This window comes from Stigmatopora argus, chromosome 21 (assembly GCF_051989625.1).
Source record: "Stigmatopora argus isolate UIUO_Sarg chromosome 21, RoL_Sarg_1.0, whole genome shotgun sequence".
NCBI lineage: Eukaryota > Metazoa > Chordata > Actinopteri > Syngnathiformes > Syngnathidae > Stigmatopora > Stigmatopora argus.
In genome coordinates, this window is record NC_135407.1 from 5,025,890 (window position 1) to 5,046,522 (window position 20,633).

At 46.9% G+C, this 20,633-nt stretch overlaps 4 protein-coding genes across 22 annotated transcripts in view; 2 read left to right on the forward strand and 2 right to left on the reverse strand.

The window, feature by feature from the left end:
- Positions 1 to 11,908, forward strand: ankrd28a (ankyrin repeat domain 28a). Of its 4 annotated transcripts, none has more exons than XM_077590815.1 (29): positions 1 to 156; positions 3,719 to 3,802; positions 4,570 to 4,648; positions 5,247 to 5,317; positions 5,478 to 5,678; positions 5,754 to 5,841; positions 6,418 to 6,560; positions 6,624 to 6,731; positions 6,799 to 6,903; positions 7,309 to 7,387; positions 7,464 to 7,578; positions 7,657 to 7,739; positions 7,809 to 7,872; positions 8,088 to 8,156; positions 8,236 to 8,376; positions 8,448 to 8,559; positions 8,623 to 8,649; positions 8,908 to 8,982; positions 9,056 to 9,257; positions 9,343 to 9,430; positions 9,505 to 9,622; positions 9,697 to 9,916; positions 9,992 to 10,079; positions 10,150 to 10,233; positions 10,583 to 10,731; positions 10,803 to 10,885; positions 10,952 to 11,034; positions 11,104 to 11,195; positions 11,256 to 11,908. In XM_077590815.1, the coding sequence occupies exons 1-29, from the start codon at positions 130 to 132 to the stop codon at positions 11,552 to 11,554; spliced, it is 3,177 nt and encodes a 1,058-aa protein (XP_077446941.1). In that variant the 5' UTR covers positions 1 to 129; the 3' UTR covers positions 11,555 to 11,908. The 4 variants fall into 4 exon arrangements, with proteins under 4 accessions (XP_077446941.1, XP_077446940.1, XP_077446938.1 ...); XM_077590813.1 differs by lacking the exon at positions 1 to 156 and adding an exon at positions 2,344 to 2,934; XM_077590814.1 differs by having other exon boundaries at positions 7,657 to 7,872.
- On the reverse strand, positions 10,378 to 17,305 carry btd (biotinidase). Of its 13 annotated transcripts, XM_077590821.1 has the most exons (10): positions 16,539 to 16,900; positions 16,078 to 16,227; positions 15,840 to 15,991; positions 15,592 to 15,769; positions 14,841 to 15,371; positions 11,943 to 12,216; positions 11,240 to 11,864; positions 11,072 to 11,152; positions 10,564 to 10,788; positions 10,378 to 10,499 (listed from the first exon to the last, which is right to left on the reverse strand). In XM_077590821.1, the coding sequence occupies exons 1-6, from the start codon at positions 16,737 to 16,739 to the stop codon at positions 11,947 to 11,949; spliced, it is 1,482 nt and encodes a 493-aa protein (XP_077446947.1). In that variant the 5' UTR covers positions 16,740 to 16,900; the 3' UTR covers positions 10,378 to 10,499; positions 10,564 to 10,788; positions 11,072 to 11,152; positions 11,240 to 11,864; positions 11,943 to 11,946. The 13 variants fall into 13 exon arrangements, with proteins under 13 accessions (XP_077446947.1, XP_077446959.1, XP_077446948.1 ...); XM_077590833.1 differs by lacking the exon at positions 16,539 to 16,900 and adding an exon at positions 17,156 to 17,305 and having other exon boundaries at positions 10,378 to 10,788; XM_077590822.1 differs by having other exon boundaries at positions 10,378 to 10,788; positions 11,552 to 11,864.
- LOC144067249 (distal membrane-arm assembly complex protein 1-like) lies at positions 16,769 to 17,602 on the forward strand. Its single transcript, XM_077590841.1, is given in 2 exon segments — positions 16,769 to 17,346; positions 17,406 to 17,602. Coding segments are annotated over 2 exon segments (294 nt in total). The 5' UTR covers positions 16,769 to 17,164; the 3' UTR covers positions 17,518 to 17,602.
- The window catches only part of snx13 (sorting nexin 13), a 14,320-nt gene continuing 11,021 nt past the window's right edge, over positions 17,335 to 20,633 (reverse strand). For 2 of the 4 annotated variants that reach the window (XM_077590818.1, XM_077590816.1), the window contains 5 exons: positions 20,222 to 20,383; positions 20,078 to 20,149; positions 19,710 to 19,924; positions 19,531 to 19,643; positions 17,667 to 19,397 (listed from right to left, as the gene is read on the reverse strand). In XM_077590818.1, coding sequence (XP_077446944.1) covers positions 19,162 to 19,397; positions 19,531 to 19,643; positions 19,710 to 19,924; positions 20,078 to 20,149; positions 20,222 to 20,383 — 798 coding nt within the window. In that variant the 3' untranslated portion in view covers positions 17,667 to 19,161. Of the gene's footprint in view, positions 17,483 to 17,666; positions 19,398 to 19,530; positions 19,644 to 19,709; positions 19,925 to 20,077; positions 20,150 to 20,221; positions 20,384 to 20,633 lie in introns of those variants that run through there. The other 2 variants (XR_013297873.1, XM_077590817.1) reach the window with 2 other exon arrangements.

Genomic DNA, 20,633 nt, shown 5'->3' on the forward strand with positions numbered 1-20,633 from the left:
CCGTGGCAGGAAGGAAGTTGAGGGGGTGTGCATGGATGGACTTCGGCGTTCATAGGCAATCTTCCCCGGTGCGTTTTTTAGCAATTACCGGGCAGATTTCCTAATTCCCTTACCTATAACATTAAGATTATGGCTGTGATGAAGATACAAGATCAGGTACTGTCAATTTTTCATAGATCTTTGTCTGTTTTTCCATAATTCTACCAGGGTGCTTATTCGTACTTTTCTGCCAAGTTCTGAGCTCCTAGCTTGGATTTAACACATTGCTCCCCTAAACTAAACTGTTTAATAATTAATTATGTCATGAATTTGCTCGCCACGTCGATCTGAGTATTATTGTCGTATTTTTTTCACGTAGATATTAAAGGGGTGTTGTTTGACACGAGTGCTAGCTTGATAGGCTATCAGCTAACAAACATTTCGGGGAATGCTCGAACAAAAGATAATTGTAAATTCATTTATTTCGCCTCTTCCGTTGTAGCACTTATACATGGAATATTTATTTAACTGGATGCATTTATTAATTTAGCATGCGGGGGCGTTATTGTGTCGTTGGCGTCTTTGTTTGTAAACCGCTAGAATAGCGGCCAGCTAACTCGTTAGCATCTGTTAAAATGTTTTACAATGAAGATGGATGAGATCAAATGTCATGTTTTTGAAGAGTCTAACCACAAGGTTTTTACTTTGATAGCTGTTTTTGTGCGAGTGAGTCACCTGTTAACAATGGAAGTACAAGTACTCGTAATTACTCGAGTACTTTTCCCCCCAGTAATTGTGCACGACTATTTTTCTGACGTTTTATAACAGTTTCGAATCATTGGGCTCAATAGTGCAAGCTCAGCTAGCAAAATTGATGCACTTAAAACACTCATTCTCATTGACGTTGATGGACGTCGAATGGATTTGGACGGGCAGCGATTTTGCATTGGACGTCTATTGTCGTCAATGGCATTGAAACATTATTATTCACTGCGAGCCCCCCTGAATTTAATAGTTTGATGCTTCCCCCAGATGTTTTGTATCCTAAAGGCGGAAGAGTTTGTGACTAATTTCCCCATCTTCATTTTGCATTGTTCTCTGCGGCATTTACTAACAGAAAACCGGACTTTGGAATTGGACGTTGAAAGGACAGGAATCGGTTCAGGGGTGAAAATCGGTCATGTTTCCATTAAATTTGTCCTCTAGGGGGCGATATGTGTTTTTTTTGTCTCCTGAAGAGCCTCAGGGAGAAGGATGGCTAGAGACGATTTGATATTTGTCATGCTTTCCAAGCTGCAAGAGTATTGTTTATTTATGATGGCTGGAAGCCAGAGAGCCTCCCAAAGTCAAATCTTGTTTGCGCTAGTACACAACTGTGTTTACTCTGAGGCACGTTCATTCTTTGGGATTTGTTGGAGTTGTTTTGCCTCAAACTGGGCTTTCTACAATTCCTAAGGGGTTGAGTTTTGCAACCAGGACTATAAAATGCCATTTTTGGAGAAATTGCTGCTGTAGATTTTTGGATCATAAACAATCGATGGTTCTCGAGGTCTATTCAGTTTTTAAATGAGTTTTCCTTGTACGTATTTGTGATTTTTTTTGTTGCAGTTTTGCAATTATTTTATTTTTTTAATGCAGTTTTTCCATTATGCAATTTTCTTCTTACTGGTTAACGTGTTTTTGCATGAACTCCATTTTTGAAGTTGGACATAGTTGTGTATTGTATATTTTGGTAACAGGTACATGTCTGTATTTGTTTTATAGCTTGAAATACATTATATAGATACTAGTACAGACAAGTGCTTAAGGATAAACATAGCCGACGGGCGGTGCATTATTGAACAAATGTTTTCTAATCTAAAAAAAAATAGAAGCACATTTGTACACTATCAATCCCGTCCACAAACATTAGCATCCCCTCTTCATTTATTCGCGCCGAAGGGTGAGTCCAATCTACTCACTGGTCGTCATTTGGGTCTCCTCTAGTTTGTCTCGTCTGCGTTACTTCCCTCTGATTTAATGGGTTTGTGCGGCTTGGCAGGCTTGCTCCTTTCAGGATGCGTGTCCAATACCAGGCGGCGTGACGCACGCACACAACAACACGCACAGACTGGTCTTGTTAGGCGCCCTCGCGGTCTCGCAACAGAGCCTGTTTGTTCCACTTTCATAATGAGCTGACTTTTGAAGCTGTGCCGCCCGTAATCCGCGTAAAAATACCAGGAGGCAAATGTAGCGATTTATGCTAGGTCGGCTGGGAAAACCTGTTAAGGTCAATTGGGATTGGAACGTTGACATTTATCATATGGATTCGTGAGCTACGTTGAGCCCCGCACCCCCCCTACATAGGCTTTTTAATGTCTCTCTCGCACCCCCCACCCCCTCTGGTGCCCTCTCCGGAAAGAGCTAGCTTCAGCAGTCTGGCTGAAAAGCGCAGTGCATCCGTCCCCCACACGCGCCGGCGCTCTTTGGCGAGCACATCCGCACCGGGGAGGCGAGCGACGACCCACACGCGCCTGAGTGACGGGCTCTCATTCTGCCGCATGCCTCCCGCCGACATCGTTACGCAGTGGAATTCCCTGCTGCCTCCGCCGCTCGTGTTTACGGCAGTCGAGAGCGAGGAAGGAGAGGAGGCGTGCCGCAGAGCCCCGGGAGCGCTTTGGAATTGACGTCAAGATGTGTGCCGCTTCTTTCCGAGGAAGCTTTTATGGGATTTGTCGGTGAAACTCGGGATTCCCATCGGGCGCCGGGCGAAAAGTGGGTGTTTTTGGGGAGCGCTATATCGGCTTCCGGAGCTTCCCAATGCGGTCGGAGCGGGCCAGCCGCGTTTGTATCGTGGTGCTCGAGGAGGTGGAGGAGGACGAACCTTCCTTTTCGCCTCCGCCTCCTCGGCCCAAGTCGACCCCGGACGGCAGATCGTGTCACGGGCCGAGAAGGGCCGCTGCCCTGGAGGACAAGGTTAGATGCCCTCGTCATTTTTTTTGGAGGGGGGGGTGCTGGGACTTGGTGAATTTGTGAATGAAAATGTTTCCAGTGCCTTAGCGTGCGATGCCTGTCGCCAAGTTAAAATGTGACGTCAGTTATGTAAGTTGTCACTCTGCTAATTTTAGCAGTCATTTAATGAATGAAACAAACGTGGGATCAAACCAAAGCCGTAGTAGTTCTAAACTTGGTCTCGAAACACTGCGGTGCGCCTTGAATGTACTTTGAAGTATGTTCTTTTAACTCTGACCGTGATGGACCAAGCAGATTTCCTCTCCAAATGAAGGGTTTTTACTTTTTTTTTTTACATGAACCGCGCAGTAACTTTAGCTTTTACCACTTACAACATGGAAACTATGGAACCACGTCTTTTTTTACACTTCTTACTGTTTTAATGTTATGAAATGAATGGAGGTATCGAGAGTTAATTGAGGGCCCAGTAACCTCGCAATCGGTCGAAATGGGGCTCGTTAGCATAATAGCGTGGTGGTTAGTTAGCTTGACTCAGATTTTGTTTGTTTGACGTGTGGCGTAAATCTATTCATAAATAGAAAGGCGACAGACTACAATGTGAAGTCACGTCGACCTGTCATGTTTACGTGAGAGCGTTCCAACTTGAGTCGAGCGACCGTGCCTCAGCTGCTTCTCTGTCATAAACAAGCCTGGCATTTGCAATCATTTGTGACCTTCCGCCTGGAATTTCTGATTTAACGATGGCAATAAGAGAAAATAACCAGCTGTGTTGTTGTCGTTGTTGTAGCCATCCCTGCTCCGAGCCATCTTCAACGTGGATCCCGATGAAGTCCGCTCCCTCATATTCAAGAAAGAGGATGTCAACATTCAGGTAAGCTCAAGGCCTGACTTTCTCATCACGCAACGTTTTGAAGGACACCACTTTCACCTTGTCTCAATCAATCGCTGTCTTTCCCGATATAATAAAAGGAAAAAAATCCTCCAAGCTGTACTTTGACGGCGATGCTGAATATTGCTGGGCTCAACACACAAGCTCTTTCTAGCGTCAGCAACTCCGGCCCCCGCCAATTGCAGTCACGTGACACTTGTTTCTAGCCGGACTCGGTCAATTGCTTTCTGCTGCACTGAAATATACAAACCTGTTCTGCGCTGGATAAGAGCTGGGCCATATGACAAAAATTGTTATCAAAATTTAAAAAAAAGATAAATATCAGGATAACTCATCTTTTTTGTTTCAAATTTCAAACTTCAAGCTTCTGTGAATAAGTAAAGAAATGACTTTCCTCCTCATTCAAATATGAAAGTAGCTCTGTTACCTTACTTTATAAGAAAAGAGAATATGAAATATGATGATTTGAAGAAGTATTTTTGTTCTGTCTAAGACAACTCCCTCCTTACACTATGAAAAGTAAAGAATAAAACCTACAGAAAATTTGACAGGCGTCTTTATTTTGTATAAATTATTTCGTTATCGTTTTATCGCCCAGCTCTAATTCAAATATTGTGTCCCAAAAATCCGACTTCTCCTATAGTGCCACTTATGTTTTGGTTTTTTTCCTCTTAATTGTGCTCTTCATTGTGTTCTTGAGCTGGTACGACTTGAAGTCATGTGCATAATTCATGTTGTCTTGGTAACAGGATACGGAAAAGCGGACACCGCTCCATGCCGCGGCCTACCTGGGCGACACGGAGATCATTGAACTGCTCATTCTCTCAGGTAAAGTTACACTGTACTCTAAAATCCTGTTGGAATGTTCAAAAAAAAAGGCCATTATCAAACATGACCGTCATTTAGTTAGGCCGAAAAACTTGAGCCTTGATGCCGAGGCAACCCATAAAATCGGATTAAGCCACTCAATTTCCTTTTTATCAAACTCCCCCGAGCGGAATGTCTTGTCTTTCCATCTTTTTGGGTCACACGCTTGACTGTGGAAGTTGACTCATTGCCCCGTGACACCATTTGAGCGCGTCCGATGGCCACGGATGACGCCTGGTGATTTCTTGGTTTTCTGTAAGGCAACACTGGCGCGACAGTAGAACAGCGCGCGCACGTGTTTACTACACGTTTCTCGGTCTTGGGGAGAGAAAGTGACAGGTGCAGTTTCGACGCTATTTTAACCTCCGAAGCCGTGTCAATGAGGATCATAGGAGTTTCAAATCCTCCAGGCGCTATTGGCTTAAGAGACCCCGCCGTCTGTCACCCACATTGATTCGATTTTGATTGTTTTAATTTTGGGCCCTCTAAGTGCAAACAAAAAAAGTAATTCATACATGAAAGGATTAATATTAATCTTGATTTTTTTTTCTTTCCCAAGGAGCAAGAGTTAATGCCAAAGATAACAAGTGGCTGACTCCTCTCCACCGAGCTGTGGCCTCATGTAGTGAGGTAACTAACTCTTCTCTAAACATGGATTTAGGGTGTGAATGAGGCTGTGTGGAATTTGTAAACACTTAAACTAATCTAAAATACACAAATACTTGCATTATTAGTTTTACTGCTATCTTCTGTAATGATTTATTATAATTTTTCTCCTGAACTCTGTTAGGACGCAGTGTCGGTCCTCCTGAAGCACAGCGCCGACGTCAACGCCAGAGACAAGAACTGGCAGACGCCGCTCCACGTGGCGGCCAGCAACAAGGCCGTACGCTGCGCCGAGGCGCTGGTGCCGCTGCTCAGTAACGTCAACGTCTCGGACCGGGCGGGACGCACCGCTCTGCATCACGCCGCCTTCAGCGGACACGTGGAGGTGGGACTCTCGCACTGTGCTTCACAATGTGGATGGTAGAAGTGGACTTTTTTTTAATTTCCTCCTGGGTTTTAGATGGTGAAGTTGCTGCTGTCCAGGGGAGCCAACATCAATGCTTTTGACAAGAAGGATAGGAGAGCCATCCACTGGGCTGCATACATGGGTAGGTAACATTAGAAAGTTCATCATTCAATCTGCCTATTTTACTACTATTATTAAAAGGGGGACCAGATCACAGATCACAGACTATCAAAACATTTAATGGCCTTGGACCAAAATGCAAGCTACGAACCATCTAGACCCCAAGGTTGTCTGGAACAATTGCGTGTTCCAATCAATAAAAACAAATGTTCCTGTGGAACAAATGAGCTCAAGGTCGCAAGTCTGCTTAAAAAGTTAACTCCTTTAAATCAGGCCTAAAAATACTATTGTTTACCACAGTGTATTCATAACTGGTTCAATTCCACACTGCACGACTGTTGCTTTTTTTTTTCCTTTGATTGGTTTCTTTTCAGTTTTAACTGTTGTTGTATTTAATTTAGTGTGACTTTCATGTATCTTTTTTTAAAATAAATAAAAAAAAAAAATTGTCTTTCTATTTCCCAACTTTGAATTGGTGATTTTCCTGTTTGAATGACCTTGCGTTAAATTGGGCTGTACATAAAAATAAATAAATAAAAATACATTTCCTAACCCTAAAATAACATAGAGGCTGATGATGGCGTTTTTTCTTTTTTAGGTCACCTGGAGGTGGTCAAGCTACTGGTGAGCAGTGGAGCAGAGGTAGACTGCAAAGACAAGAAGGCCTACACCCCTCTGCACGCCGCCGCGTCCAGCGGCATGAGCAGCACCGTACACTACCTGCTCGGCTTGGGGGTCCAGGTCAGCCCTGGGACCAGTTCACTCACATGACCAAACTCTCAATCACAATGTGCTTTTTCTCAGGTGAACGTGGTGAACGCCTACGGCAACACTCCGCTCCATTTGGCCTGTTACAACGGGCAGGACGTGGTGGTCGGCGAGCTCATCAAGGCGGGGGCCTGCGTCAACCAGGTTTGTGGACTGGCTTTAAAATCCCACCTGAGTCTTTCCATGCTGACCGTTTGTTTCTCTCCTCAAGGTCAATGAGAGAGGCTTCTCGGCCCTCCATTTTGCTTCCTCCTCTCGCCAAGGGGCGCTGTGCCAAGAGCTACTGCTGGCCCATGGAGCACACATCAACATGCGGGTCTGTTCTTTGCACACTTTGGCATTCCTTTCTTTCCAAAAACCTCTTGGCTTAATGCTAAATATAATTGAAAACGCCATTGAAGTGCTAGCAAATTGAGCGTGGTTTCAAGATGCTGCTCAAAACAGCATCCGAAATATACAACACTCACAAGCACAAAAAAGATTGGTCAGTATTTCTTCAACTGCCCCAGATTACTGGATTGATGTCACTCATTAAAAAAGGATCTGAGCACGCGTGGTGACTGAAGACCATGACCATATGGGGCACGGTGGGGGAGGCTAGTGGTCCCCCAGGCGACTTGGCAATTGCGTGGGCGACGCTCTCTCTACACTGCAGTCGAACCTAAATCATGTTTGCGTGCCCTGAAAAAATAGACTCCAATTTCTTTGTCTGTATTCACAGAGTAAAGATGGAAAGACTCCACTGCACATGGCCGCCACTCACGGCAGGTTCTCCTGTTCTCAGGCCCTCATTCAAAACGGTGAGTCAAACGTGGGCGGGCGCCTGCCAACGGGAACGGCGCAGGCGCACCTCCATATTTATTCACGTCTGCGCAGGAGCCGAGATCGACTGCGTGGACGGGGACAGAAACGCCGGCCTTCACGTCGCGGCGCGTCACGGCCACGAGCTCATCGTCACGGCGCTCGTTAAACACCGAGCCTGCGTGGCCAAGTCAGTGGCGGTTTGTTTTAACGGCCATTTTGAAAGCGAGGTCTGCCCGTGACTCGCCGCCGTCGTCTCGTGCGACAGGCGAGGAATCCACGGGATGTTCCCCCTACACTTGGCGGCGCTGTCTGGCTTCCCCGATTGCTGCAGGAAGTTGCTTTCTTCAGGTTTGTCAACACAAACGCTCGTATTATTGCTATCTCGAGAGGACATTGATTATTCCATTTGCGTCTCAGCATTTGACATTGACACTCCCGATGACTATGGAAGAACGTGTCTTCATGCCGCTGCCGCTGGAGGGTGACTTCTTACTTCATTTCTTTTTTTTTTTTAATTGTAACGGTGCTAAATGTCAAATTAATTTAAACTGGGGAAAAAGGCTGCCATCACAACATGAATTGTCATCGCTTTAAAAGAGCGAGCGACCATGTGCAGCCACGCGAAGAAAAAAATTCACATCTCTCGGCGTCAATAACAGCAATTGAGTTACATGTTTTTTTATTTATTTTCTCCAGGAACCTGGAGTGCCTGAATTTGCTGCTCAACATCGGCGCCGACTTTAACAAAAAAGACAACTACGGAAGGTAAGTGACCGCCGCTAAAGTGCCTTAAAGAGACAAATGGTTAGACTTTTTCATGAACTTGCGCTCGGTCCCACGACAGGACTCCACTTCATTATGCATCGGCCAACTGTAATTACCACTGTGTATTTGCCCTGGTGGGCTCCGGGGCGGGCGTCAACGAGCTGGACCAGCGAGGATGCGGCCCGCTGCACTACGCCGCCGCCGCCGACACGGACGGAAAGTACGCCAACCCGCGCATCTTCAGTGCCGAATGGCTTGTTAAGCTGTCCTATTTTTTTGCAATGGCGGCAGATGCGTGGAGTACCTTCTCAGGAACAACGCTGAGCCTGGAGTTCGAGACCAACATGGGTACAGCGCGGTCCACTACGCCTCCGCTTACGGACGAACACTTTCTCTGGAACTGGTATGTTACCTTATGCGGTGAACCCGATGACAAAAGATGGTAAAATATGATGTTTTCTTTTAGATGGCGAGTGAAACTCCTCTCGACGTGGTAAGACCGTTAAGAAAGCCTCCTTGGGTGAAATAGCGCCTTCTTTTGGTGGTAGGGAAAAATCGGGCTTCAGTCCAAAACTAATCATGATTTGATGAAGCACATCGGCAATAAGTTTAGTGTCAGCAATGTTGGAAAAAAAAAGAAAAACTCCAGCCAAATAATTTTTCCACTTTAATCCATGGACATGTATGTCAATCAAAATCCAATCGTCCCCCCGGGCAATTTTCTACTTGTACTATATTTTCTCATTTTCAGCTGATGGAGTCCTCAGGAACAGAGTTCCAGAATGACGCCGAGTGCCAGGGGCAGATTAGCCCACTTCACTTGGCGGTGAGTTCAAGTGCCTCTCTCGGAAGCACGAGCCAAACGCTAGCGCGCTCTTCACCTTCCCGTATTTGCGCAGGCCTACCACGGACACTGCGGCGCCTTGGAAGTCCTTTTGTCCTCTATGACGGACGTGGACGTCCGGAACCCGCAGGGCCGCACCCCGCTCAACCTGGCCTGTTCCAGGGGGCACCAGGAGTGCGTGTCGTTGCTGCTGCACCGCGGCGCTTCGCCCACGGCCTGCGACTACTCGCAGAAAACGACGCCTCTGCATGCTGCGGGTGGGTTAAAAAACAAAACAAAAAAAGTTCATTTATTGCTGAGATTAGATTGATTTGGCGAATACAAATGTCTTTGTTCTCACAGTTACAAATGGACACTCGAGTTGCCTGCGTCTCCTCGTGAGCAACAATGACCAGCACGTCAATTTGGACGCTCTCGACGTCCACAAGCAGTAAGTGACCGAAGCCTAAAATCCTGGCTTCCAAGCCGCTAATCTCAAGCCTTTGTTGCCGTCTCTGACGAAAGGACCCCGCTAATGCTAGCTGTGCTGAACGGACACAGCGAGTGCGCGTACTCGCTGCTCAGTCAAGGAGCCGACGTCCATCTTCAAGACTGCCGGGGCAGGACGGCGCTTCATCGAGGGGTGAGGTCAATCGGGCACGTTTGCGGGGTTTCGACGGCGCCGTTTACGAGCGGCGTGACGCAATTCGGACGCAGGCGGTGACGGGCCAACACGAGTGCGTGGAAGCGCTCCTTCAGCGGGGAGCCAGCGCGTGCGTCAAGGACGCTCGGGGTCTTTCTCCTCTCCATTTGGCGGCCGCCTGCGGGCGTGCGGGGGTCCTGGCCACCATGCTTCAATCGCCCGGCGCCGTCCACTCGCTGCCAGAGCTGGCGGACAACAAAGGCTACACGCCGCTGCACTGGGCCTGCTACAGCGGTACTCGATCGTCACGTGACCCAGAACACATTTCACCTTTTCGTTCTTTTAAACGAATCCCTCCTTTCCTTTTAGGATGCGACGCTTGCGTGGAGTTGTTGCTCGAAGAGGAGGTCTTGAGGAAGATAAAAGGCAACACCTTTGGACCGTTGCATTGCGCAGTGTAAGCTAATGCGCTAATGTAGTTACATATGCAAGTCTCACCATTTGTGGTGTTTGTTTTTATTTTATAGCATGAATGACAACGAAGGAGTGGCTGAGATGTTAATCGAATCGCTCGGCGCAAACATTATCGATTCCATCGACTCCAAAGGCAGGTAAGCAAGTGAAAATTGGTCATGTTATTCATGGGTCAGTCGTAAGTCCCTTAGAATTCAATTATAAATGGTGAGAATTTAGCTAACAAATGTCCCAAGTGGCAAAGAAAAGCTAAACACTCATTGAAGAAGGAACAGCACATATTAATGAACTTAAAACCATTTAATCAAATTGCACTTATGGAATCACGAAAAACAAAATGTTTTCGAACTGATCCTTTAACATATTTACTGCAATTGACAGGCGGCCATAGACAGGAATGTTTCTGAAATGAAAAGGAATACAGATTCTAGCCTTGAACAGATTGACAGCCAATCACCACCAGTTACCCCGTGTGCTTTGACGCAGGTCGCCGCTTCACGCCGCCGCCTTCGCCGACCGCGTCGAATGCATCTCCCTGCTGCTCAGTCAAGGCGCACACGCTAACATCGCCGACACGCACGCGCGCAGGACGCCGCTGATGATGGCCGCCCTCAACGGGCAAACCAACGCCGTGGGTCAGTGCGGGCGCGCCGTTTGACCACTTGGATGGACTGTGCCGGTAGGTAACTCTCCTGTAATGACGCAGAGGCATTAGTGAGCAGCAGCAAAGCGGACTTCGCGCTTCAAGACGCCGACAGGAACACCGCTTTGCACTTAGCTTGTAGCAAGGTACGCTAAATGCCGGGCAGGCGGTGCCCGATTAGTTTTGCTAATGCGCCGCGTTGATTCCGTCAGGGTCACGAAACGTGCGCCTTGTTGATCTTGGAAAAAATACGGGACAAGAATCTGATCAACTGCACCAACGCCGCCCTGCGCACGTACGTAGGCTCGCACGTTCGAGGGATGTGGCCTTACCTCGCTGGTGCTAACGTGTTGTTTTTCCGCAGGCCTCTTCACGTCGCGGCCAAAAACGGCTTGACGGTGGTCGTCCAGGAACTGCTGGGAAAAGGCGCCAGCGTACAAGCGGTGGATGAGAACGGTGAGAGGTTTGTCAGGGCTTAAAGCTATGTATATTTTACTCACTATTTTTGCTTTTCAGGCTACACCCCTGCGCTAGCTTGCGCGCCCAGCCGCGACGTAGCTGACTGCCTGGCACTTATCCTCAACTCCATGATGCCCGCCTCGCCCATGGTCACCATCGCCACGCTACCGGAGTTTTCCCTGCCTCCCGCGGTCATCAAGCGTCACCCCGTGTCCAACCACGTGGCCAAAGGCGTGGCCTTTGAAAGCCCACCCCCTCTGAGGCCCGACCGCGCGTCCCACTGCCGACCCGAGCGCCCGCCGTCGGGTCTCACGACGGACGAAGAACTCAACGACTCGGATTCGGAGACTTACTGAAGGCTACGCCGTTCGTCGCCGGATCAAATTGCCCGCCGGTGACACCGATGGACGTCCAAAACACTTGAACTCCCGTGGTGAGTCAAAAAAAGTTGAGGCACGGTGTTACCCTTCAAAGGTGAAGTTTTAGTCAAGAAACAGATATTCCAAATGGGGACCAGACAGACGGAAGACTTGAGTCGTTATTTTTGGCCGTTGGGAGTTCTTGGAGGAAGCAGACTGAAATTGGAAGGATGGTTGTTGCAACAGCAGCCCAACGGCTTGAGGTATGCTCAAGTGTTGCCTTTCCAGGATTGTGCAAGCACCCTTCCTGTGGAGAAAAGAAAGAATAATAAAGATATTTGTTTTTACTTACGAGCCAAGCCATGCTTTTGTGACGGTCAGTCACCTCGTCATTGGTCGTCCAGGTGATAAGCACGTCCGTACAGGTACGCGGTGACGAGCCCAGCGGCCATGTGGGAATGTTCCATGGTCACCCGTCCGTCGCTTTGCTCCACGCGTCGCGGCCGCTCCAGTGTGTAGCCGCTCGCCAGCACGGACGGGTACACGTGTGGGGTCTTGAACGCGCCCTCCAGAACAAGGTGGAATTTAGTCTCCGCCTCCTCGACGATCTGTCCGCAGGAGGTCGCTTGGGAGCCTGCGCAACGGACCACGGCACACACCTGGAAACACAGTTGGCTGTCAATTGCCTGCTTGTTTTATTAGCTTAAGTGGCATTTATGGTTTTGACAATATTTGTCACTCTTCAACTGCAATGGAAAAATTGTGAGCCAGTCCGAACCAAGTTGGGTGGTGGGTGGGTTAACTTAGCTTTCTAAAAAAAACGACAGGTACCTATGTCGTTTTTTCTATTTAAAAAGACTTATGTTCCTATGTCTTTCCCCCCCCCAAAAACGACAAATGAACATAAGTCTTTTTAAATAGAAAAAAACTATTTTTTTCCCAAAAACCGACTGTCATTTTGGAAAAAAACGACATAGTATAGAAAGGCTTTTTTTTCTTCAAAAATGACATACTATAGTAAGGCTTTTTTTGTTCTTAAAAACGACATAGTATAGTAAGGCTTTTTTTCCTCCGTAAAATCATTTTTTTTCTTCTCTTCTAGTTGTTGCTGTGGTCCAGTGGCAAAGACATTGGGTCAGAATCTGATTTGGGAACAGGTTCAAATCAGGAGTGAGTTCCAAGAGGGGGGTAAGTAGAGGGGAGTCGGTAAGAAGAGGGTAGAAGAATAGTAAGGCTTTTTTTCTGAAAAAAAAACCCGACATAAAATAGTAAGACTTTTTTTATTTAAAAAAACGACATAGTATAGTAAGGCTAAGAGAGTCGAAGAATAAATCTGAATTCTGATTCTTCTCCTTCTAGTTGTTGCTGTGGTCCAGTGGGCAAAGACATTGGGTCAGAACCTGAGGTGGGAACAAGTTCAAATCAAGTGAGTTCAATTCCACTCTTTGCAATTCTCAGATTGTTTATTGAGGTAATGAAAAGGATAGATATAACTTACCATCCTGAAGTCACTGTGGTCCAGTGGCAAAGACAATGGGTAAGAACTTCAGGTTGACTCAAATACAAATCTGGAGTGAGTTCAATTCCACTCTTTGCAATTCTCAAACTGTTTATTGAGGTAATGAAAAGGATAAATATAACTTCCAGTCACATCATTTCAGAAGTCACTGTGGTCCAGTGGCAAAGTCAATGGGTCAGACAGACCTCAAGTTAGTTAGTTTGACTGCCATGTGGGAGACTGGGGTTCGAATCCCGCTCTCGTTTGACTGATCACTACACTAGTAGTTCAGTAAATGGGTAATCCTTTTTTCATTCAAATAAACACTTAGTCATTTTTTTCAGCAAAACAATATTTCCGGTCAGCCTTCGGCTGACCGGAAGACAGTTGGGAGGGGGGATCCCTGGTGGCGTTCGACAGTCGGCCTTCGGCCGACTGCCGACGCCACGCAGTCGTTGACTGGCGACACCGGGACGCGAACCATCGACACCCACGTCGCAGGCAGGTGACTTACCCACTGCACCACGAGGCGGCCCGCCTATACATGATTGGAAGTTATATTTATCCTTTTCATTACCTAAATAAACAATTTGAGAATTGCAAAGAGTGGAATTGAACTCACTCCTGATTTGAACTTGAGTCCACCTGAAGTTCTGACCCATTGTCTTTGCCACTGGACCACAGTGACTTCTGACATGATGTGATTGGAAGTTATATTTATCCTTTTCATTACCTCAATAAAGAATTTGAGAATTGCAAAGAGTGGAATTGAACTCACTCCTGATTTGAACTTGAGTCCACCTGAAGTTCTGACCCATTGTCTTTGCCACTGGACCACAGTGACTTCTGAAATAATGTGATTGGAAGTTATATCTATCCTTTCATTACCTCAATTAACAATTTGAGAAATGCAAAGAGTGTAATTAAACTCACTTGATTTGAACTTGTTCCCACCTCAGGTTCTGACCCAATGTCTTTGCCCACTGGACCACAGCAACAACTGAAGGAAAATGATTGGAAGTTATATTTCTCCTCTCCATTACCTCAATAACATTGGAAAATGATTTTAAAGATGTAAGTGCTGGATTGGAACTCACTCCTGATTTGAACATGTTCCCATTTCAGATTCTGACCCAACGTCTTTGCCACTGGACCACAGCAACAACTAGGAGGGGAGAAATCAGAAGTCACATTTAGCCTCTTCATTACCTCAACACCATTCAAAAGAAGATGAGCTCTCTCAGTGCTGGATTGGAACTCACTCCCGATTTGAACCTGCTCCCAATTCAGATTCTGACCCAATGTCTTTGCCACTGGACCACAGCAACAACTAGAAAAAAACCTATATCATTTAAAAATAAACATGTCGTTTTTTGCTTCAACTTGTCACTCTTCATCTGAAATGGAAAAATAGTGAGGTAAAGCACCTGCTTACCGTGCAAATCCCGCAACCTCCAAGTTCTATGCTCGTTTTGAAGAAAAAAAGCCTTCCTATACATAGGAATTTTAAAAAGAAAGCTTTACTGTACATGATCATTTTTTAAAGAAAAAGCCTATACTACATCAGGGGTGGCCAACTCCATTCCTCGAGAGCCGCTATCCGCTCTGTTTTCCATATCTCCCTCCTCTACCACACTTAAATCAAATGATCGACTCATCAGCAGAGGACCTGAGTTGGCCACTCCTGGCTTTAAAAAAATGTCTTGCTATATATTGTCATTAAATGGAGAAAAAAAAAAAAAAAAAAAAAAAAAAAAAGAGTATTTTTTTGGGCATATAACATACCTGCACAGCGTAGCGCCCGTTGACGATATGCAATCCGGCAAAGGCTCCCAAAGCGTAGAGTTCGTCATTTTCGGGAAAGCGTCGGAACGTCAGGCGGCAACACAAGTCGCCGTCGCACACCTCGGCCTCGCCTTGGCTGCCGTTTAGGAGAGTGAATCGAAAAGGATCGTGCATCATGGTGGCCGTGAACGTGGAGGTGGAGGACGACGGCGGCGGCGGAGGGGACGGGGGACAGCCGTCGCGGAGAGAGTATCCCCCATGGGCGAGCGTCCCCGTCACGGGCCCCAGAACGGGGATCCTCGCCACCAGGAGCCGGCCCTCCTCGGGGTCCCCGCCCCGGGCGTGGTGGTAGGTGGCGGCGGCCGAAGGAGAGTATATGCCGCTTCCCGTCATGGCGAGCTGGTCGCTCCGGATGTTGGCGGCGAGCAGAGTGACGCCGGCGCCCAGGCTGAACGCTGTCTGGAATTGAATGGTGTCCAAGAGGGGCAGCTGGTTCATCCAAGCGGTCGGGAAGATGATCTGACGGATGCCCTGGAAGGAGAGAAGAAAAAAAACGACGATAATAGACAATAGATCGCAAAACTATCATCATGATTTGTCCAGAAATTACATTTACTAGATATTATTTCACATTATTTATATATTGACTTTGTCAAATGGGGGCCACAAAATATTGACCCACAATTTTGAAACCCTTCCAATATGTAAAGTTATATTTCGGGAAGAAAAAATCCAAATTGGTACATCTTACCATCTCAAGCAAGTTGATTTTGGGCTCATAGAAGAGGATATCAAAGCAGGTGATGAGTCCAAACCTCCCAGCGAAAGGTGTATCAAAAGTGACCGTCTCGCCTCGCGCCGGTTTGTCGAAAGCGTCTTCAAAATAGAGGTTGTGCTTGTGGTAGCGGGCCACCAACAGTCCGTCAGACCTGCCCACCAAAAATAAACGTTCAAAATCTCACGTACGCTTCAAGAGCGCTGAAGGTTGACACGTTGCACCTGAAAACCACGTTGGTGTTGAACTGCCAGCGTCCGTCGGCAGGACAAGGAGAAGTCGGCTGCGTCTTCGGGGGGCACGGCTGCACGCCGGCCATGTTGGCCACCACGTAGAGCTTGTGGCGGCGTGCCAAGCAGCTGAGCTGCTGCTGAATCTGCCAAACACACACTGGAGTCAAGGAAAACCAAAAAGTGTGCGCGTGGGCGCTCTTCAAAGTCTAAGGAAAAACTAAAGAGTCACCTCTGTGTTATTAAACCTTCCTGGTTCCGTGCATGGGTTCCACATCTCCTCACGAGGGTCAGGAATGGTCTCCAGGTAAGCGGAAATGGACCCACGGGTGAAGTTGAAGCCGTGAATGCCATCTTCTGGAAAGACCAGAATCTGAGCGCCCTGGTAAACATAGAAGGGTTACTTACACAGTCTTATCCATTGCGGCTGGGACGGAAAATCAATTGTTTGGTTTAAGTTGAACTTTCCACCATTAACAGAAAACTCCTTGAATAAGTAAATATTTTTCTTGTGGAATTCTTCCAAGTACGAAAAAAACCTGATTTATTATTAACAGAGTATGTGCTGTGGTAGTTAGTTTGACGTTGGTTATAACTAGTTTCGGTACAATTTACGGGAATAGACGCCCAATCGATTTTTGAAATGGTTTGAATGTCGCCAATAAAGGAATAAACGACTTAATCTTACAATACCTGCTCTGCGGCCAGGGCGGCTTGCTCCTCGTATACAGCCAAATTCTGCCGCATGTGTCGGAGTGCATCCCGACGAGAAAGTGGAATATGGGGTGACGGGTTCAAAATCACTCGGTGTTCATACACAGCAGCGACATAAGTGGAATCCAGCGTCGCATAAACCCGCACGGACGCCAAAAGAGCCCAATAAAGCAGCCACATTGCTCCCAGCTTGCTCAAAAAAAGCAGTCGAGAGGACCAAAGTCCTCTCGTAAAACGAGGGGTCGTGTTTAATTGCCACCTGGTGATATTTTAACACTTAAAGTACTACTACTACACGTGCAAAAAATATTTTATGTTGAAAGGGTCCTAGAGGAAAGTTGCGTTAGCCGGAAATCAGGTGACATGTTAAAGTGACGTGTTAATGTCGCGACAGTGTTTCGTGTCGCAAAATGAACTCGTGTTTACCAAACATTTACATATAAATTCGTCCACTACAAACTGGAATTAACGAGCGTTGGTTTTACTACAAATATGAAACGGGCGGAATACATTTTTTATATTTTTTTCTCGTCATCTTTCCACCCCTTGTATTAAATCGCTCCAGAACTCTTCCCAACTCGCCTTAGCTCACATACCTTGAGAAGATGGCGACGCCCGTGGCACCACCAGAGACGGGAGAAAATCCTCCAATGTCAAAGTCCATGCAGAAGTTTAAAAGCTGCTGGAGCTGTCGCCTCCTCTGCGGCAGTGGTCTCATCTTGTCCGGGTGGTACGTGTTCAACGCCGCCCGCACAGTGATGCGTCTCGGGGGCCCGACTACGATGGGGCAGGTGGCCCAGATTACATTCGCCGCAGGTGGGTTGGACGTAATGTCATCAAGGCGAGCACTTGAACTCAAAATGTCTTCCAAATGTTTTCATCACCAGGTTTAGCTTCATGGGGAACAGTCGTCATCGCTGACCCTGTGGGAAAAGCCCAAAGGATAGACGGCAAATAAGGACACTTGGCAACGAAGCTGGACTCTATCTTGTTGTGGAGATATTTCGATATTCGATTTGTCGCCATTAAAGCATTTGATGACACTCTTTGCTTTTGCTAACTACCACAACACATGCTCTGATGGGTCAAATCCACAGGCACCATACATTGTCAGTTAGTCCAAGTTACCTTTTATTAGTGTTATACTGATGCGAGCACAGTAGCTCACAAGGAAAAGTTTGTCGGTAAGTGAAGGTGGGGGTCATTTTCAGTCGTAAAGTCATGACATTCTCATTTTTAGGTTAAAGTAAAATATGAAAATAGAGTTGACAGTACATTTAGGCACACTATTGACAAACTGTACACATGAACATTTAAGTATATTTAGGTTTTAAAAAAGCAACAAAAAGCCTTCCTAGATGGACAGGTGTGCAATTACAGGTGACTTTTCACCAAACGAACAATTTATTTAGCCAATCAAAGACCACCGTGACTGAGGTTCTAACCAATAACCGAGAATGGGGCTCCATTTCAGCCAGTTATAAATTCTCACTCATGGTTGCTACGTTAAGCGCCAAATAGTAGCGCCTCCACTTATTGGCTAAAATTAGCTAATAAAAGCTAAACTGCCCAATGTAGGGGAAAACATGCCCAAAACAAAGGTGACTTATAAAACAAGTCTGTAAAAGAAAACAAAAAATGGAATGTTAGGTTGGTCTAAGGATGACAACATTTCATGTTTAAAAAAAACAAAAATCATCTTTCACTATACAATTCAAAATGCACATGCGTCTGAGAATATTGCACAAAATTCAAGACCTGATGTCTAAAAATTGATTAGGGGTGTTTGTCCATATATCATAAAGTTCAGTCAAGGAGGGGATCTTCTCGTGGATGTTTTAAGGCCAACTCACTCCCATTTTTTGACCACACGCACACACACAAACACACAGAATACATTCATTATTGAGTACATAAGATTACCTTATTGACCGCTGTTGACGGCGATGCACGTCCAATCCATTCTGACCTGGAGGGGGCGAATAAACGTTCGTCCCCTCCCGGTCAAAGTGGAATGGACATCCTTCCCCTTCAATGTCAGTGAAGGAGTTAAAAATAACTCAAACGTTTCAACGGCAAGTTCGTCGTTGTGGAACAGCGTGAGCTTTGGTCGTCTTGGGGTCTTTGATGGACACTTCTTTGTGGACGCTGATGCAACGAGGCGTGAAAAAATCCCCTGAAAAATCCATTTGTCATTTGATCAGTCACATTAAAAAAAGAAAAAAAGAGCGCCTCGTTAGCCATTGCTATTGACAAAGAGTGCAGCTTTTGCAGTTTTAAAACGTCTACAGCATTAAAGAGAGGAAGCGGAAAAGAAAGGTAAGGCAAGGGTGGATCTTATCGCTTAAAAAGAATGCAGTAGTACTGGCAGGCCAGCAGGGGCGGCACTGACTGAAATGAAGTTAAAAAAACAAACAAACAAAAAATTAAACCAAAAATTCAATTCAAATGAAAAGAGGGCTAAAACAGTCGTGTGAGTGAGTGGCATGTAATGGGATTTTGTGGTGTGCGCGAGAAGACCATCAAAATGGGGAGTGTTTTCGACGACAAGTCCGCATTGAAGCCCCACCCCGGACGTCCGCGCGCACCTGCTCCACCGCCGTCACCTCTTGAGCGATGAGCCTTTGAGTTTGTGGCCGTAGCGGTGGACGCGCGGCGAGCGCGAGTGCAGCTTGACGAAGAGCTCGGGGAATTTGTACTGAGGGAACATGGTCTCCAAGAAGCCCTCCAGGAAGACGTAGACCAGGCGGCGGTTGGTGGCCTGGTACTGGAACATGTCGAAGACGCGCAGGATTCCCTTGCGCGTGGTGTCGGCGCCGATGATGTGCTTTAGCTCGTCTGGGGGCGGGGCAGAGACCAGTGAGAGTTTTGCAACACACAAATTGTAATTTTACGCTTTTCTCCACAACCGCAAACCAAGAACTTTGAAGCGCTCGCTCACGAAGCTCATGCATTCTGTATCGTTTCTGACCTGGCATGATACCCAGCAAGCTGGTCTTGGCGGCGACTCGCGTCCTCATGCAGATGCTTTTGTCCCGACAGGGCGGCGTCTCGGCCAAAATTCCGTTGGGCCAATAAGAGTCTCTGGAGGGGGTCGGAATTGCGGAATTGAGGCGGGCGCCCGCCACGGCGTGTCTGGCGAGAACCTACCTGAACTTCTTGACGTAGTCCGCCACCTGCTCGGGAGATGTCAAATAGTCCACGTGGTCCACAATTTTCCTGTTGATGGTGTCGCCGTACGCGGCTCGAATGAGCTGCTGGAGGAGGTTCTTGATGTTCCGGCGCAGCCACTGGTTCTTCTCTTTTAGGTCGAACACCTCGTCCATGAGGAGCAGCATGACGCGCAGCGGGATGTTGTCGTCCACCTGCGGGAAATTCCACATCAAAAATGCCAACCGCCCAAAACCACTGGACATTCAGTGCCAGTGCAGGCTTCAAAATCTTTTACCACGGGCGCGACTCTTACCGCACTTTGAGAACCAATGATATAAAAGGCTAAAAGCAAGAGGTCCACTCACGTTGTCGTCCAGCTGAGCCGACACGCGACAGTGTTCCGGGTCGATGTCCGACTTGGGGAGAAGAGGAGGCACCTGGCGGAGTGAGGGGAAAAAAAATGTACCGTTGTCACGCTTGAGTGGAGGCGCGACGGCAGCGGGACGCACCTTGAAGATGGACTGCTTGATATCCTGGCCGAGGCGTTCCATGTTGCGGCCCATGTTGTCCGACACTTTGTTCATGCCTTCGGCGAGACTGTCCGGGAGCGACTTGACCGCGTTGGACACGTTCCTCATGGAGCTCCGCAAGGGATTGACCAACGTGTCGATCTGGCGCGTGCGACACACCAATGAGTCATTGTCTTTGATGAAAATTCCTCTTTTTCAGATAGTAAATCTCTTAAAATATATATATATTTTAAAGGATATCTGGTTTATTAGGACAAAGATACTATTCTGTGTTTATTGAACCTTATGGAGATGTTACTCTTTGTCTGATGATTGGTGCTAGAAGATGAGTGTTCAAAACAGACGGCTATGCCAGCCAGTACTAGGATTTTAAATGCAAGTACGGTGGACA

What these genes read in the sequence shown, in the direction of transcription:
- ankrd28a (XM_077590812.1), top strand. Translation starts at nt 2,779, where the DNA reads ATGCGGTCGGAGCGGGCCAGCCGCGTTTGTATCGTGGTGCTCGAGGAG. An exon ending in GCCGCCGACACGGACGGAAA is followed by an intron (nt 8,377 to 8,447) that starts GTACGCCAACCC and finishes CAATGGCGGCAG; the next exon opens with ATGCGTGGAGTACCTTCTCA. An exon ending in GACGCCTCTGCATGCTGCGG is followed by an intron (nt 9,258 to 9,342) that starts GTGGGTTAAAAA and finishes TTGTTCTCACAG; the next exon opens with TTACAAATGGACACTCGAGT.
- btd (XM_077590823.1), bottom strand. Translation starts at nt 16,739, where the DNA reads ATGTGGCTGCTTTATTGGGCTCTTTTGGCGTCCGTGCGGGTTTATGCG. An exon ending in CCGCCCTGGCCGCAGAGCAG is followed by an intron (nt 16,228 to 16,538) that starts GTATTGTAAGAT and finishes TATGTTTACCAG; the next exon opens with GGCGCTCAGATTCTGGTCTT. An exon ending in AAATCAACTTGCTTGAGATG is followed by an intron (nt 15,372 to 15,591) that starts GTAAGATGTACC and finishes CTCTCCTTCCAG; the next exon opens with GGCATCCGTCAGATCATCTT.